This window comes from Grampus griseus, assembly GCF_964374135.1.
Source record: "Grampus griseus genome assembly, chromosome: 10".
NCBI lineage: Eukaryota > Metazoa > Chordata > Mammalia > Artiodactyla > Delphinidae > Grampus > Grampus griseus.
Window position 1 is genome coordinate 34,675,242 of NC_139004.1, and position 18,646 is coordinate 34,693,887.

The 18,646-nt window shown below is 47.8% G+C and overlaps 1 protein-coding gene across 1 annotated transcript in view; it reads left to right on the plus strand.

Annotated features, from left to right (window-relative positions):
- Positions 1-18,646, plus strand: part of KIF6 (kinesin family member 6) — a gene marked incomplete at both ends in the record, with an annotated part of 383,803 nt that overhangs the window by 339,666 nt on the left and 25,491 nt on the right. Inside the window, one exon of the mRNA XM_082663489.1 lies at positions 9,389-9,439. Within this exon, the coding sequence (XP_082519615.1) occupies positions 9,389-9,439 (51 nt within the window). The remainder of the gene's footprint in view (positions 1-9,388; positions 9,440-18,646) is intronic.

Here is an 18,646-nt window from a genome sequence, read left to right on the forward strand (position 1 = left end):
TTGTTTGAGCTTTTAACAAATGCACTTATTTACTTAATTCTCTGAATATGTCTATGGAATATTATCACATACTGGAATAGTGATATCAATAAGCTCCTTAGCTTAATTAAGCGTATACAATAGCCAAATGCCTAAGCTTCAGACAGAATGTGCTAATCTTGTATGATTATTATGATTACTTGGGTAACCAGAATGAATATCCCATAGGAAAAGAATTGGGTCTGCCAGACATGGTATAATTTGGTCATATTTTATAAATGAGAGCGTCCTCCAAAATACTATCATATACCATCCTAGAGGTAAGAAAGTAGCCCAGACTGCTGTCTGGTGCTTTCATCCCGAGCTGAAATGGTCATCAATTACAGGGCACATCCTCTTCTACAAGGGAGGACCAAGGGGATGGGGTGTCCTGGTGAAAAGCCCCATGAGGGGAATCAAAGCAAGTTACAATATGTTTTTTCTTAAAATTATTGGTATTTTCAGAATGAGCTGCGTTCTCCTCTCTGTGTGACTTAATAATGTTACCAAATATGATATTAAATGGAAGGAGAAGCTTGAATTCTGGAGAACTGAAATAACGTTTTGGAATGAGAAGGCTTAAAAACATTTGCCCAGCATTTAGACCATTTCCGGTCTCCCACTCTGTGCTCTGTCACTGGACCTTTGTCTCTAGGGAACCCAGGAAGGACTTGTCTTCTTCTGCACCTAGGGAGGGCTGGAGACGTCCCACATGCTTCCCCCAGCCCAGGCCAGTGGACAGCTCTTGGGTTGCTGCTGCTGTTCTGGGCTCCCTGTGACTCTCCATCCTCCATCGTCCCCCCTTCTCAATCATGTTCCTGAGCAAAAACAGAGGTCTGACAAATAAACTGAAACACTCCCCATCACCCCCAGCCTATCACTGATGCCCAGGTTGTGAGTATTTTCAGTCATCGCACGTGTGGCAGGTGCCCGAGCACAATTTTCAGCCTGCTACAGTAGCACCACATTTCCCTCTCCGGGAAGCATTTTATAAACATACACAAATATATTTTTACATAAACCATAAATCATACACGCTTAGTGATGTGTGATTTTGTTTTCGTCTTGCTTGGCTCTCACCTCCTTACCCATTTCATTCACCACACCACTTCCATCGCAGCTAACCCATTGTAACAGCTTTGTAGATTCCCATTCACATCACCTCCACACTCATATAAGCGTGTATATGGGTGTGCGTGTGCTCACACACACACATACACACACACACACACAATTATACACATACACATATATGGAAGGCTCTTGCCACTGTTTGACCAAACAGGATTATTTATGCCCTTTTTTTCTCACTGTCTTCTTTGCTTCTTTTCTCCTTTCCTGCCGTGTTGAATTGTTAAAATGTTGGCATTCCCTCTCTGCAATCCTCTCCCCTGCATTTTTTTTAATTCTCTATTGATTTGGCTGCTATGCTACATATTTCTATTCTTCTAGAGTTAAAAAGTAAGTGTAACAATGTCTGTAGTTATTCCAAATCCATCCTCCTCCACCCACATCCAGGGCTGTAGCTTGCTTTAAGTCCCTGTTGGACGGTCTCTCACCTTAGCTCCAGTGTTATTACTGCTTAAAATTTTAGTTTTCACACATACATGCACACACACACACAGGGTGTTTATGGTAGCTACTTAAATATTTTTACTTAAGTACTCTACTTTTTTATGTTCATCATTGTTTCTTTATCCTCCATATTTCTCTGTGTTTTTCTTCTTGCTGATCATCATAATAATGACTTACATTTACATAGTTCTTATTATACGCCATGCACTCTTCCAAGCACTTTACATAGGTGACCTAATTCGGTCCTCTCAACAGATACTGTCATTATCCCTATTTTGCAGATGAGGAAACTGAGGCACACTGCCATTCATAACTTACCCGAATTTGCCCAGCAAGTGGCCCGGCTGGTCTGCTGACCAGGGAGCCTGGCTCCAGAGTCCATGCTCTCTTGCTTGGCTGCCTCTCAGTGAGTCCTTTCGGAGATGGGGGCGGGGGAGTGGTGGTGAAAGCTTAGTCCTCTTATGATGGGAAATGACGTTTTTTTTAATAAATTTATTTATTTTATTTATATATTTTTGGCTGTGTTGGGTCTTCGTTGCTCTGTGTGGGCTTTCTCTAGTTGCGGCGAGCAGGGGCTACTCTTCATTGTGGTGCGTGGGCTTCTCATTGTGGTGGCTTCTCTTGTTGCGGAGCAGGGGCTCTAGGTGCGCAGGCTTCAGTAGTTGTGGCTCGCGGGCTCTAGAGCGCAGGCTCAGTAGTTGTGGCATGTGGGCTTCAGTAGTTGTGGCTTGCAGGCTCTAGAGCACAGGCTCAATAGTTGTGGCACACGGGCTTAGTTGCTCCGCGGCATGTGGGATCTTCCCGGACCAGGGCACCAACCTGTGTCCCCTGCATTGGCAGGCGGATTCTTAACCACTGCGCCACCAGGGAAGCCTGGGAAATGACTTTATTGTGTCCTCACCTATGAATGATAGTTGGACTGTGTATAAAATTCAGGTTGACAGTTATTTCCCTCCATTGTCTCCAGGACCTATTGCTGTCACTGGGGCCGGGGCTGTTGTCTAAGTTGGTCTTTGCAGGTCCCCTGGAAGCTGATCATAGTGGCTCTTTTCTCCTGAAGTTATACAGTTTCACTATGATATGTCCAGGGGTAGATTTATTTTTATTTATCCTGCTCAATGCTCAGAGTGCACTGTCAATCCAAGGGCTTATGTTTTTTTCAATTCTGGAAAATCTCAACTGCTATCTCTTCAAATATTGCTTCTTCACCACTGCCTCATTCCTTTCTTCTAGGACTCTTATCAGGCAAATGATGAAACCTCTCAATCTCTTCTCTGTGACTCTTAACTGCTCTTTCCATTTTTACCTCTTGCTTTCTGTGCTGTGTTTGGGATGAGTTTTTCTATATTAGCTTCCAGTTCACTAATTCACCCTTAAGATATGTCCAATCTGGTGTTTAGTCCCTTATTCCTTCTATCTTTTGTTTGTTCGTTTCAGTGATTCTAGTTTTCATTTCAAAATTTCTTTCCTATCCACCTATTCTTATTTCATTTATACCTATTTGCTGCATGATTTCTTATTCCTTTTAAAGAAATCTTATGCCTGCATTCATCTCTTTGGGTATTCTCAACATGCTTATTTTGAAGTCTGTCTTGGGAGTGTAGACTGGCACAGTCTTGATGGAGAACAGTGCCTCAAATTCAATATACGGATCTGCTGAGACCCAACAAAGGAGTTTTCTCACAGACTTACCAGACTACATGTTCAAGGATGGTCATCACAGCACTATTTCTGTTAGTGGGAATGGGGGGCAATCTAGTTGTTCCAGCCTCAGGAAAGGGAAGTAAAATTTGGGGGTACACAGTATGGAATGTATGTAGCAGTTATAAACTGAGAACTAGATGCACATATAGCAAAACTGGTAGATGTCAAAAACGCTGTGCTGATAAATAGGTAGGAAACAGAATGAGCTCTGTAGCACAGCATTACTTCCATAGCTTACAAATTGCACAGAAAACTTATAACACAGATGTAAGATTACATACAATAAAAGGGTATGCATCGAACCAGTTAGAACGTGTGCCTGTTAGAAGAAGCAGGGCACAGGAGCGCACGCACACGGCTTTGCCCAGACTGACAAGGATGGTGTGCAGTAAACTGAAGAGTATGGCTCATTCAGCCCTCTGTGCTTCTGTATCAATAAATGTCTTTTTCTGCCTGTCCAGAAAACTACCTTTTCATCTATAACAAATTCAGGTCCCAACCATTGGTTTTGCGATCTTTTTCTAGCATTAGATTTATTCATATACTTTGGCATTTTGGTGGACAGGTTCGTTTTTAATGAAAACCATTTTCTTTCTTTCTCTTTCTCCCTGTCCCTTTGTGCTCATCCCTCTCTGTCAGACAGACCCTCCAGGCCCCCAGTACAAAAGCAGCTCCAAGAAGGACAACTTGGAGCAACTGTTCCCGGCAGTATTGGGACAGGGCTGTGGCTGACCTGGTCAGAGTCAGTGGGCGGCTCGGCTCAGCAAGCAGAGAGGCTGAGTTTGCCCTTTCTTCCACCTTGGGCTTGCAGTGGGCGTGACCCAAGCCCCAGGCAACAGCAGGCAGCACTTGTTTTCCTCCGTCCCCTTTCACTCACAGGCTGGGTGGCGGGGAGTCTCTCCCCACCCTGCAGCTTGCAACCATGTCTTGCACTTTCAACCTCCTTCCTGCCTCTGGACCGGAGCCCCGAGGCTGAAGGCTTAAGGTCCACTTTCCATTTTGCATCTCTGTCCTGCTCCTGGTGTTCAGAAATACGTCTTGTAATCTAACCCAGCAAAGTCTTCTCGATATTCTCTTTTTTAATTTTACCCGCCATTGCTGTGGTGGGAAGAGGTGGTTCTTGCCTCAATAGATACTCAAATTACACAAACAAGTTTAGATAAAGCCTGATGAAATATTTATTAGCAAGGAGATGAATGTGCCTGATTTTAAGGCTTCAAATGATTTATGTACTCGTTTCTTGGAAATTCATCTAAGGATCGCACGCTTAATTTATGCTAGGCCCATTCTTTTCCCAGATAGCCTTACAAACAGCTTAGGGAATCCAGCCTCTGGTAATCACAGTCCTCTATTTAGAGCACAGGGAAACTGGCTTCTACGTCACAGCCACAATCGATGCTCCAAATTCAGAACCACTAACTAGACCTCCCCTTTCAAAGAGGCCCCTCAGGCAGGAAACATTCTGTGTGTTCTCCCCACACCCCAATCCTGCTACTGAAGTTTATTTTCATTGGATTTTCCCGGGATACCATAGTAGTATAGTCAAATGGAAGAAGAGATTTTTACCTGGGTCCAAAGCCCTTGGTAATTATTACCTAGGATCCTGGACTCTAGTATGATTAGAACTCGGTCTCCCCCCAGCCTTACTCCCCCATTCAAGCCCTCCTTCCAACCCCTGCCCCAAACCAATGTATACCTGACCTCCTCCACCATCTTGCTCCAACAGCTCTCTGTGACTGGAAATATTTATTAGCAAGGAGGAGACAAATGTGCCTGATTTTAAGGGCCCAGCTCTCTGGGCCTTTCCCAACGGCCCCCTTAACCCCCTGCACTTTTCGGAACCTACTCAAGTCTCACCTTTAGTAATGTTGCCTTTCCTAGTGCCACTAACCCACCTTTTCCTCCTCTGAACTTCCCTCTAGCACTGATCGACATTTAGCCCTTTGCCCTTCAGGGCCTGTCATCTTATGAACATAGTATCCTTCCAGTATGTCTGAAAGTACCTTGATGCCTAAAGTTAGTGTCATGTGTCACAGATGCTGGTACGTTATCTCTTGATCCACCCAGTAAAGCAGGTATTATCACAGTTAGATTATTATTCCTATTTTTCAAATGCTAAAATTGAGGCTTAGAGATGTTCAGTAACCTGCCCTACTAGGAAGTAGCAGATCTGGGATTTGAACTTACTTCTCTCTACCTACACATCTGTAATTACTTTCTAGTAAAATCAGAACGGCAAAGAGGTCTGCTTCATCTCAAAGTCCAACTCCAAGTGACTGCTTATCGCTGCCCAAAGTACTGGGTTGAAGAGCCAAACTCAGACTCAGCAGGAAAGCAAACCATCCAGGATGGAAGGACAAGGTCAACCGTGGGTTCAGCTTTTTAAAGGAAAAGCATGCAGGCCACCTGTCTGCCATCCCCCATATCACGCTAACTTTCTTGAACTAGGATGGAGTCTTCTATTAGTTTGTAGGTTCCATAGCACTTAGAACACAGTGCTTAACACAGGGTGGAGGAACAGTAAATAGGTACTGCTTGACAGGAACATCAACATTCTCAATAAGGCACCGCATCGTGGGAGCTGCACAAACAGCTTGCAACAGCTGTACCGAGGGAGAATGAGTGAAGGGCTCTGTCCTGGACCAGCTAAACAGCTTTCACTTGGTGAACGATTTCAAGCTAACACGCGTGCAAAATACAGTGTGAAGCTTGAGGAAAATTGTTTTATCCAGAAAACTGAGTATCACTCTAAAAGAATGAGTTTTGCTTCTGCATGATGATAATACCTCTCCTATGAACCACCACTTGGCACATACCCTGCTCGCAGGTGTTTTTAAAGGTCATGCCTCTCTTCTGGAGCTCAGCGTACCCCTGCACCCCTTGCTGCCACCTCCACTCTTGTCAAGTAATGAATCCAAAAGCGAGAGAAGGTGTTTCCAGCGTATACTGTTGTAAGTTACCGGAGGCAAAATTACAAATTACCACCATTCTCCTACAAGCAGAGCGCTCCTCCCCTCCCCGGCTTCCCTCCCAGACCATCTCCTGCCTTGGGCTGGGAGTTCTCTGTTTCCGTTTCATCTCTTTTCCATACCTCGGGACAGGGATGTGTCCAGGAACCCAGGCCAAAAGTAGCAGATTTATCACCGTGCTAATGACAGCGAGCTGCATGCTGAGTGAATTCTGCAATCCCCCTCATCTCCTTCTTCTGCCAAGACCTATGGAGCTGCAAGATCCAGCCGATTACAGAGACTGTTACCTTCACATGAAGAATGGCCCTGTTGAAAAGTGCAATTAGGTATCAGCCATAAGGCTATTTTTAGAAGCTTGTTTGGGAAGCTCTCAAAAGCAAAAAATGCCATGTGGTGGGAGGTGTTAGCCAACTGGCCGGAATTGAGCATCACTAAACAGATTTTCCACCTACCTTTATCAAGTTGCGGCATTCTAATGACCCACCTCACGACCCCAAGGGATGGCTCATTGTTCTGGGAATAGGTATCTACGTTTGTGCAGTTTATAGAACTCTCAGTCCTGGTGGCAAAACCCCGCCTCTTTATTTTCATGAGCAGTATTTCCCAGGCTGGATCTGTGGAGAATATTTCACCCTGTCATTCCAAAATAGCCTCCCCAGGGCTTTGGAAGGGGAGCCTGGTCACTCTGGTAGGAACAGGGGAAGCCACAACACACTAGGCTGAGCACCTATGGGAGGCGCATAGCTGGGGAGTCGCATGGTCAGGGAGGCCAGCCGTCGAGGACACTCTTTGGCGGGGAGGCTTGTTGTCGGGGAGGTAGTTTCCAAGGGGGCAGGCAGCCCGTATGGGCTCTAAAGGAGCAGGTCACTGTCCAGTCTCCTTAGGAGGGTGGTACTCAGGCACGTTAGAGGCTCGTGGCACCTGCGCCAGATACCCGGGAAACCAGCCAGGCACCACAGCAGCATCGGTGCTCCATACTGTGGGCGTGAGAAAGCCCTCGATGACCTCCTCGAAACTGCATTCGCCGCAGCACGGTCTCCTTTTATTTGACGACCGTGTGTGCCGTGCTTCTTTAAAAATCAAGTCAGCAATGTCTGAGGCAGACTGGAGGCTCAGCCCAGCACCACCCCTGTGCCCCCAACTCGTTGACTCTGCTGGTGCAGACACTAGGGTCACGTGGGGAAGAGAGCCCACCTCTGGCCATGGCTGGGCTGGGTTTCAGGTCCTGGTGGCTCCAGGCTCATCCAGTACTCATCCATGGGCTAGGTTTCTGCCTCCTCACCCCCTTCCAACACATTCCCTAAGTTCTCACTCGCCCCCACTTGGAATTAGGGTGCAATGATCGCTTCCACCCAGTCATTGGCTCCCTCTCTGTGCATAGTTCTCTCCAGGGGGGACACGTGGAAGGCAGGGCAGACCTGCATAGTGACACACCAGGAGACGGTGGCTTCCGAGGTGGAGCTGAAAGAACTGGGGATGTTTAACCCAGGGAGGACACATCTAAGTGGAGAAACCATAGCACCCTCAGATGTGTAAAGGGGTCTCACTGCTCATGAGAGAGGATCCTTTTTCTATGCTGTTCCAGAGAACACACCAGGTCCAAATAGGAAAATTCCAAGGAATCAGGTGTCAATAGCTCATCAGCAATTCCTTATATACAGTTTAACCAGTGGAACAGCCGGGGTACATATAAGTCAGAGGTGAAATGACCCTTTCATTCTGTAGAAGGAACTCCTAAATTGTGTGGGGAATTAAACTGAATGACCTCTGCCATCCCTCCCAATCATAATATTCTAGGAGTGCCCTAGAACTTTTGGGGAGTGACAAGGTCTCCTGTGACTGCTTCATTGGAAACTCAGTTCAGGTGTAGCCTTTGAGGCATAGAATGAACTGTATATGAGGAAAGGAAGCAATGAAGTTCCCAGGCTTTCTCAGAATCCCCCAGTGGTCTGATCACATCTCCCCAATGGGACGTGCAATACAGACAGCGCTGACATTTTAACAAGTGTGCTGAACGCTTGGACATAAACGAACCCCAGGGCTGCTGTTGCAGCCATGCCTCCAGCACCGCATCACGGAGTTTCAGAGACGGAGGAAGCCTGGAGGTCATTTGGTCCCAGCTCCTACCCAGGGCAGGAATTCTCCATCTAACAGCCCAACAGATGGCTGCCCAGCTTCTGCTTGAGCGTTTTCAGGAAGGGGCTCACTGCTCTGCCAGGACATTTAGTCCATTTTGAGACAACTTAATCCACGTGGAGACAGTCCTCGTTGTGAGCTGTTTCTTCCCCGTCTTGAGCCCCAAGGCTGCCTTCATTCGACTTGACGTTTACCCTCAGCAGTAGGACAAAAATAAATCTGTTCTCTCATCCATATAACAATGTTTAGATTTTTATAGACAGCCATTGTCTCCATAACTCCAAATATTTTTTTTTTCCTGTCTAAACATCTCCAGTCACCTTAACCATTTCTCACATGGCGTGGTTTCCGAGCCCTCACCATCCCAGTTACCATCTTCTAAGTATTTTCTATTTTACTAATGTTCCTTACAAAAAGTAGCTCCTAGAACAGATAACCAACTGTGGTCTGACCACTGCAGAGTACGGCGGTGCTCTCACCTCCCTTGATCTACACACTAGACCTTTATTTGTGCAACGTGGAATTAGATGTGTTTCCTACCAAATGATCAACTGTCGTGTTCATATTAAGGTTATCATCAACTAAAACCACCATATTTTTTGACACAGTTTCTTATAGCTTAAAAGAAAGAAGTGGATTTAAAAGGGATCCTATAAATTATTAAAAGATCAAATCCTGCCTCCCCTTTCATTAATAATAGACACATAGAACTGTTTAAGAGACTGTAGCCCTAGCAAAGATTATGAGTGACATACTAAGATAACTGAACCCACAGATAGTCCAAAGGTGAAATGTGTGTTTATATTGATACGCCAGGGCCCCAGCCTTTGCAGCCTCTTGTTCCACACATCCAGGACCTGCAGGGCTATGCTTGCTTGGTCTTTCATACTCTACCTAATTTTTTTAGCTCGCCACCTGCTTCCTAGGCCACGTCTTCCTCCAGCCCACTGGAGACTCACCAGTGGTTTCCTTTGTGTCTTTGACAGGTCGCCTGAAGGAAGAAATCACCCAGCGGCACGTGCAGCAGGTAGCTCTAGGTGGGTACAAAGTGGAGCCTGCAAGCAGACGGGGAAGGTAATACAGGCTGACCTGGTGTGGGAAGCCCACGCCCAGCTGAACAACAACCCATCCAGAACCCTTGGGAAGGTTAAAGGAGGGGAGGTTTGCGGTCAGTGCAGCTTTCTTGGGACGCCCCTCCTCTCTGGGACCAGTCAATTGGGAGCAATTGACCAGGGACAATTCACCCCTTATGTCCCAGCTCCTCAGGGTCCTACTCGGAGCTTTCTAGAACCACGACTAACTCATCGCAGCAGTAACGGTTGGTGATGAAAACAGCTACCAGTGGCTGAACTACCTCTGTGCACTGGTTTATGTGCACGTCTCCTCATCCTCACAACAGTCCTAAGAGCACAGTGCCTTTTCCAGATGAAGGTGATTCAGTGACTTGCCCAAGGTCACAGGCTAGTAAGTGTTGAAACTAGGACTTGAACCAGGTCTCTGAGTCCACACTGGGCGCTCTTGGTCCCCATGCAATTTACTGCCCACAACAACGATGGGCCCACTTCATACATTAATAATGCAAACACTAAACCAACAGAGTGATATCGTAAGAGGGCCTGGGCACCTTTTAGGCAGTGGGCATCTGCAGAAAATGCCCCCTTGTGACATGTGACCCAAGGAAGTCACCCAGGAGGAGTGTGCAGCTCCCTGGAAGGCTGGTGGAACAGGGCTCCTGGGCAGGGCCCCCCGTATCCTCTCCCACTAGCCTGGGATCAAGCCTTCCAGAGGTTTGATTAAATAAGCAGTTCATATGTTCCGAACAACGGGATTCCCCTGGAGAGGGGCTGGCCCCTGGAATGACCTGCAGTTGGAGAAATCCTGTGCGCAGGATCTCTGGGGGTAATGGAGTAGAGCCCCAGCGTCATGAGGGTAACCCATCTGAGCCTAGTAACTTGGATTATTGGGAAGGTTGCTTGTTTAGTTTTGGTCGTAACAATGATCATACCAAATAACTACTGATTACATCAGAAACACAGAACAAGGAAGCCTAAGACACACTGATGGAGCCTGAGCTTTTCCCTGTTGGCCCCGGGACTGAGGGGTCAGGCAGATGTGCTGGGCCTGACCTCCCGTTGCCAGAGGCCTGGGCAGGGTCTTGGAGCCAGGACTCTGCAGAGCACCTTCCCCAGCACACAGCCAGGGCTGCCCGGGGCCCTAACTCATAGCGCCGTGCTTGGGAAGGGCACAGGGACCTCTGTGGGGAGCTGCGCCGAGGTGCAGGTCACCGGAGAGGGAGTCATCCCTAGCGCTGGCTGCCACCTTGTCTCTTCTTTAGTCTTCATGATGCTTGTTGAACAGAAACAATGATGTGGAAAATACCACTCAAGTAATTCCAAGGGCGGTTTTGCTCTAGGGCCTGGGGAGTCGTTTCCATGGCTTTCAGGGCAAGAGGTGTTCCATCCTCTATGCCCCCGCCCCCCGTCCCAACCCTGCTGCGTCTCTTCAACCGCAGGCTCCTTCTTAATTCCTGTGTTCACCTCTCTGGGAGCCTTCTTATGAACTATAGCAGGTGTCAGGTGCAGCAGGGCCCAACTTTGCCTGAAGTAATCAGCAAACTTCAAACAGAAAGCACTTTGGCTGAAAGTCTAATTAAGAGCATTTGAAATACCTATTTATTTTAAAAGCATACTATCCCAATTAGAGAAGAAGTGTTACCATCTCCCAGCTGCCATTTTGAGATCAAATGCCACATTGCTATCCAGACGCCTTAGGAGCTTGTCTGATGGGGCTGTGGACCCGCCGGTGCACATGTGTCCCAAGGGACACATTTCAGAAGGGCCTTCTTCTCATTGAGAGAAAGCTCTCAATGCAGCAGATTATTTCCAGCGCCATTTCCTGCCTTAACCCTTGCCCTTCAGACTAGCCTTGGGGCTGCAGGCCAGGACCCATGGCTCCTGTAAGAACAAAAACAACTCGCTCGGTGTATTTGGCTTCCTGACGTCCTGTAGTTTGGGCTTCAGTACAGGGATGAGGCAGTGACTACACCTGGTCTCACCCTTCCATTTCTGCGGGTTTGTGCTGCGGTTCCTTCCCCCTTTCTGTTCTGTTTCTTTGTCTGTTTCTTCTCCTCCCTACTTTCCCTCACCCTCCACTTCAAGTATTCCCTTTGATATTATTTCTTTCTTTTACCTACATGTTCCTAAGTTTCCATGAAAGTGCAGGTGGGGTCACTTGGTTGAGTTTGGGGTTTTGGGGGGTTGGGGGGGTCAGGAGTAATAAGCAAGTCTGAGCAGGAGAAGTTTTCTCGTGTATTTTGCATAAGAATATGTCTCTGCTTGTATAAGTAGACATACGGCCAAGAAAATTTGCAGAAGTGTAATCTCGTAAAGCATACTTAATGGTGAGGTGAGAGGCCCGTGTGGAAGAGACAGCAGACTGATGAAAGAAGGCCGGCTCCAGTGGAGAGCATGTCAGCCTGTCAGGAATTTGGGGAACACTCAAAATGTATCACTTCCTGATTCATTTACCACATTTTACTGCTATCTCTGCTCATGAGGTTATTTACAATGACTGCGTCTGTGTCCTGGACACGCTGTCTCACGGTGTGCTTCTGTGCCTCTCTTCCCAATTCCACCCTCAGTGACATCCCACTGGCAGCTTGAAATCAGCCACAGTGGGAGTATCTACACCAAGGGCAAATACTGTTATAAACTGGGGCTTTCTTTCCCAGGGAGCTGGTTGTTAACCATTTCCCACCATGCCACTGGCACACAGAGAAGCACCTACGGAAAGGCCCATTCTGTGCATGAGCACCTTTGCTCTTAAGAAGCCTTCTACTCCCCTTCCCAGCTGAAAATCCACATCATGGCTCTGCCTGCGTTCACTGCCCACCCAAGGGACCCTGGTCCTTTTGAAAGGCAGTGACCAGGGAAACCGACGGAGACAGTGGGGCAAGAGAAGAATTGGGCCCAGTGGGCCCCCTTGATGTGACAGCCAGAGCTGGAGGGGGTGGGTTTCTTAAGAAAATCATCAATGACCGGTTCTAAGAATATCATCAACAAACAAGTTACTGGTGGACTTAGAGCAGGGCTGACTCCCGCACACGATATCAGGAAACAATAAAACTATTATTTTTCAATGAAGCATCATTTGGAAGTGATACTAACTGAACTAGATCGAGCTGGCTGAGTTGAGAGTGCTTTGCTGAATTCAGCTGTGTGTGTTTTTCCCTCTCTGTTGTGCTAGCTCCCCAACGTGGTAAAGTGTTGTCAGTGATGCAGCGGGGACTAATCAGCAGACGTTTCTTGAGTACCTCCCCATGTGCCATGGCTCTAAGCTCTTTCCTTGTATTTCCCTCTTTGAAGCTCCTAAAATCCCCATGCGGGAGGTACTACTATTATCCTCACTTTACTTAAGGCCCAAAGGGGTTAAGGTGAACCTACCCAGCTTTGCTCAGCTAAGGATGCAAATGCAGATGCAGCTTGAGAGCTTGTGCTGTAACCACCACACCGCACGGCCCTCAGCCCCAGGCTGAGCACTATAGAGTCCACAGAGGGACAGGGATTCAGTGCCTGCCCTCGAAGGGTGCATAGCCAGCCCAAGGGGATATATACATTAAAAAGATAACTCTTTATCTAATTCCGGATTTAGACATATGTATTATTCTACCCACTGACCTCTTCCTACTGTAGCCCCAAACCAAGTTGGCCTTGACCTCCTTCATGCAGCCTTGCCCACCCGCTTCTCGCCAGTCTGCTTTGTCCTTTAGCCTTGTTTTGTAATTATTTATTTCCATAGCTATTCTCCACTCTAAAATGTGAGCTCCTGGAAAGCTGGGGGCAGTCAAGTTAATCTCTGTACCCCCGGCAGCCAGCACAGGCAATAAACAGGCCAAGTCAGTGCTTCCCCAGATGACTCCCAGACTCACACATCTTGCAAAAGTGGAATGAGACATTTGAACATAAAATAAGTCCATTTAAAAGAAGTAGAAGGAGTAAGTGCTTTCGGAGCCCACAGCTGAGCGGATTACAACACAAGGCAATAAATCCGACTCTGTCTTATCTAGCCACCGAGCAGAAAGAGGAGTACCCAGAGTTACACAGTTTTCATTTTCTGACCACAGGAAGCATACTAACTAATTTATCTGCAGAAATAAAATGTCTTCTGGAACTAAACACAGACCAGAATTTATCGTGGGGACCTTTGTGTAAAGGACACTGAGTGACATAGTGAATGATGTCGTCAACTGCAGTTTTACAAAAGATACTGAAATGTTCCACGAGATGATTCTCGCATTGACCCTCTGTAAAAGCGAGAGGCCTGACATTAGCGCGTAACTCACTGAGAGGTGATGTACTCCAGGAACCCTGCTTTCTGACGGCCTCACAGCTCAGGGCGAGCCCAGGAAGCCATCCCAGGAACGGGAGCTGTGCCCTCTCTCTCAGGTGTCTCTTCCAAGCAATATTTGATCAGGGCCTGGATCTCCTGCAGCTCACAATCAAAATTCTACCACGTGCCTGTGATTAAAATTCAAAAGGCCCATCGCACTACCAAGTAGCGTGTGAAATGTGGCAGGTGAGAGGGACAGACCATCAGAGCTCCAGGATCTTAACAGAGACAGTGGCCCCTGGGGGGTGTCACCAAGGCCATGGGCCTGAGCTGAGCCTTGAAGAATAAGCAGGAGTCAGAACCACAGAGAGGAGGGTGGGAGCAGGGGATAGTTGTCGTGTGTGTGCTGGGGTGGGGAGTGGGGGGAAGGCTGATTCGAGGTGTGTGTGTGTGTGTGTGTGTGTGTGTGATATGTATGTATGAAGGGGATGTATGTGTATTTAGTGTGTGTGTGATGTGTATGTATATGTATGTGGGGGGGTGTATACAGTGTGTGTGTGTGTGTGTGTGTGTGTGTGGTATGTGTTTGTTTTGTGCTTTGTGGGGAGTTGATATGAAGTAGTCCAGAAAAAGGCTAACACAGTGAGCTGGGCCAGTTCACTGAGAGCCTTGAATCCAAAGATTTCTCTCACAGGCAGTTGAGCCACTGAGCATTTCTGAGCAAGGAAGTCTTGGTCAAAGAGGCCTTTTAGGAAAAGAAAGCCCCAGGCGGTAGCTCGAACTCCTCAGCATTTGCTACCTGACTGATGAGTAAATAATCTGTACCACCCTGGAGACCCCCCTCACCCAAGCCTTCACCCGGCCCCTGCACTGGGTGATTCCTCCGGGTACACACGCCTGCAGCCCAGGCCCAGGGAGGGGTTGAGGACTCCTGGCCATCTCTGGGTAAACCTGCTGCAGACACTGCCCAGCGAAATCTGGGGCTGCCCGGGGAGTCCCACGCTGACCACATGGCACGCAGAAGCGACCCCTGAGAACAGGCCACTGTAGCTGCAATGCCTCGTGGGGCCCTTGGATTACCACCGGGTAGTACACGCTACCTGACCTGAAGAGCCGGCAGTGACAGCGCTGAATCCCAGCAGGGCCTTAATGAGGGTCGACAGAGGCACTGACCCTGAAGGCTCCCTGTTCTACCTCATTGTTCCAGCTTAGAGCGCTCTGAGGAGCTCTCTTCTCCTGAACGGTGTTCCTGCAGTGACCTCTTGTGGCGTCCCTGCCATTCTCCAAAGACAGGCCACCACCACTGCCACCTTCTCCCGTGTGGTGGAAAATTAAGCCTGAGTCTTGAAATGCTTTTTGGAATTCTGAGCCCGGGAGCCACAAATCTGAGAGAAAGCAAAAGGCCAGGCTGTCATCAATTTATTCAGCAGACTAGACTGAGCACCCAGTATGAGACCAGGAATTCCAGGATGAGGGGAGGAACCACTGATGGAGACAACTGGAGCAACCCTCCCGGCATCAGCCAGCCCAGTGGTTTTCAAAATGGGCTCTAGGGGACCCATTTGGGCCACCTGTGGCCCCTTTGGGACCACAGGGTGAGGGTGAGGGGACCCAGGGTGCAAATGGCAGGACCCCAGGATTTTCACCTGGTTCAACCAAAGCAACTTCTGTTTCTCTTTTTGTCATTAAGCCTTTGCTTGAAGAAAAGGTTCTGAGCTTTGAACACATCTTCCTCCCTTCGGAACTTGCAGCTCTTTTTGAGACATTTCCAAAGGCAGACAGTCCAAGCTTCCCTTCCCCAGAGCTATCTCAGTTTCCCCTGGGCTCACACGGAACTCTGCATATGCTTCTATAAGAGAACTTGTCACTTGTATAGTAATTACTCAGTCTTTTATCCTTCTCCCCCAGCCACAAGCACAGTGATTGGCACACAGAAGGTCCTCCCTAAGTGTTAGCTGAATAAATCAGTGATATCTAAGGGATCCGATTTTTGCCTTAAAGATTCACCAGCTAAGGGACTCTGTGCCTAGGTTCCAACATCTGTAAAATGGGGGTGGTTGGATTAAATGATATCCTGTGCCCAACAGCCCATCACAGTCCCTGGGGCTTAGCGGACGTCTACAGATCCCTGGTTGAATGAACAAATGACTCTAACCCTCCTCAGCCGTCAAGTGCCACAACTGTATCTCTTTGTGGATACAGAGTTCCTTAAGACATGCAGAAAACACTCACAGCCTTGGCGAGGAGACATGCGAGGGCTTGGGTGGGTTAGAGATGTTCTCATCCTACCTGAAATGAATGATCTAAATGCCGACCCTTTGGAGTAAGGGAGAAAGAAAAGGAAGCAGCTGCCCCAGAGGCTGAGATGGCATCTCAGCTGGTTCCAAAAGGACTCAGGTGGCTCTGTAAGACCAGTGATAAAGTCTCACCACCTGAGCCGATGCTAATCCACAGGTGCTTGTGAATATAGGGTCAGCTTCGGTGACACAAGGTCCTTGGCCAAATTTCCAGGCTCAAGATGGAGGCTGGGAGTCATAAGGAGTCCCCACCCCATTTCCCTGCCCAGTTCCCAGTTGCCAAGGCTCCAGACCCTTGGAGGAGTTCCGACTCCCTCAGCAGCCGTTCTGGAGAATGGAAGGCTGTGGGCATCAGCCCCGGGGTGAGTCTTGAACTGCGACCATGGGTTAGTAAAAAGAGCACTCGCTCTAGAGTCAGGAGAACCCTGCTTGAGGGTGCCTCTGCCATTCGCTAGTCATGGGACTTTGGCCCATTAACCTTCCTGCATTTCCGTGTCCATAAGGGAAGAAGAACCCCTACTCCCCAGGACTGATCTCAGTGCTGAGCGAGGTGTATATGTGATGGAGCCGAGGACAAAGTAGATGCTCAGTGAATTGTCATGAACTGTGACTCTGGGTGTCGGGAACCAAATGCCCAGGCAGTGGGCAGAGCCCCTGGCCACAGAGCTACCACAGTCCTGGGCTACCAACATGAGTAGGCATAACTGGTGGAGGTCACCATGGTCCCCAGTCACCACGTCTCTCTACCCACATTTGCTCACAGGTTCTATAAATCACTCTTCTTTGCAAAAATACATCAAGCCCCAGGAAGGGGCTGTCTATTCCTTTGAGCACTTGAACACTGATGATCCTGTTACCAGTTGCCAGAGCCACATTTTTCATTGTGCAGATATGCAGAAACCATATGTGCTGCTTTGAGTGAATTAGGCATTTGACCAATGTCTCCATCAGTTGGGACTGCTGTAACAAATTACCACAGACTAGGTGGCTGATAAACAATGGAGATTTATTTCTCACAGTTCTGGAGGCTGGAAGCCTGAGATCAGAGGCAGGTTCTGGTGAGGTCCCTCTCCTGGGCGCAGACTGCCGGCTTCTCTTTGTGTCCACTTGTGCTGGAAAGATCGAGCCAGCTCTCTGGTCTTTTCTTAGAAAGGCACTAATCTCATTCATGGGGGCTCCACCCTCATGACCCAATCACCTCCCAAAGGCCCCACCTGCAGATACCATCACATTAGGGATTCGATTTCAGCATGTGAATTTTGGAGGGGACACAGTCCATAACAATCAAACACAGTAGACAAAATTGTAACCTCTTGACTTCACCTGCAAAAATGTATCTGATAAAATATACCACGGCCGGCTCCTCCATCTGTGCTCTCTTGTGTTTGGCCAGTCTCAGCCCAGAAAAGTTCTTACTGTTTTGCAGGACCTATTCTGTTGCAAGCATAGTGGAGCTGGGTAAGACCTTCCTAAATCCCCAAGGAAGCTGATGATGAGTTTGGGGAAGACCTACCAACAAGAAACCAGGGTCGTCTGTGCTCAGATACAAACGATGGGTGCTTTGTGTTCCAAATAACCAACATAAAGCTCTAAGTGTTGCTCTGAAAATACTGATGTCTATTCAGAAAACCATGAGGGCACTGTTGTACGGAGAGCTGCGGGCAGGGGACACCCAGAGAGCAGAGCAGAGCAATTTCCATATAAATAAAGAAAAGGAAAAGAGAAGCAGGGAGAAGTGAATTGTATAGATAAAGTCTGTGACCAACCATTGGGGATGAATCTGGCAATATCTGAAATCTGCAATATCTAGAAGATATGCAACCTCCACCACCTGGCAATTCCACGCCTAGGAACATATACCTGAGATGGTGTCACATGTGTGCCCGAGGGGGCACTCCTGGCAGCATTGTTCTTATCATAGCAGACAGTCAAACGAACAAGAACCAAGACAGGAGACCACGCAAAGGTCCCCCGTAGGGGGTGGATAAGGGAGCGAGAGCTGTGATACAGTCATACAGTGGAACACCTCAGAGAATTCAACATGGATAAACTAGATTTACGTGTAGCAGTGTGAATACGTCTCAAAAACACAATGGTGATTGAAAGAAAGAAAATTGCTGAAGGATATGTATGGACCCATACCATTTGTGTAAATTCCAAAATTTTCAATAGTTTTTGTCGGGGGGGAGGGAATGGGAGCTTTGGACATGAAAGATTCATAAAACACACAAGTACAGGTGCACAGTCCGACAAACGGTTATAAAGAGAACACTCTGCCACCCCTTAAGTCAAGAAATGGCTAAGTAATGTTTACAGGGCACGAAAGACACAGAGTGCGAATATAAAAGCACGAAGGGAAGGCTATGGAGCTCCATCAGGACAGTGATGTTACCTTCAGGGAGGGAGGGAGGGGCTAGGGGAGGGCACAAAGGAGGCCTCCACCAATTCTGAACCGTTCTAGCTCCAAACAAAGCCCAAGTCTAAGGCAGCTGTGGCAAACTGCTGATTTTTAGATTATCCAAAATACTATTGTTATTATATCATTCTTCGAATATTTTTTTGTGTTTGTAATGGTTTATAATAATTTCTACGAAGGACTAGATTCCAACGGTTCAGAAA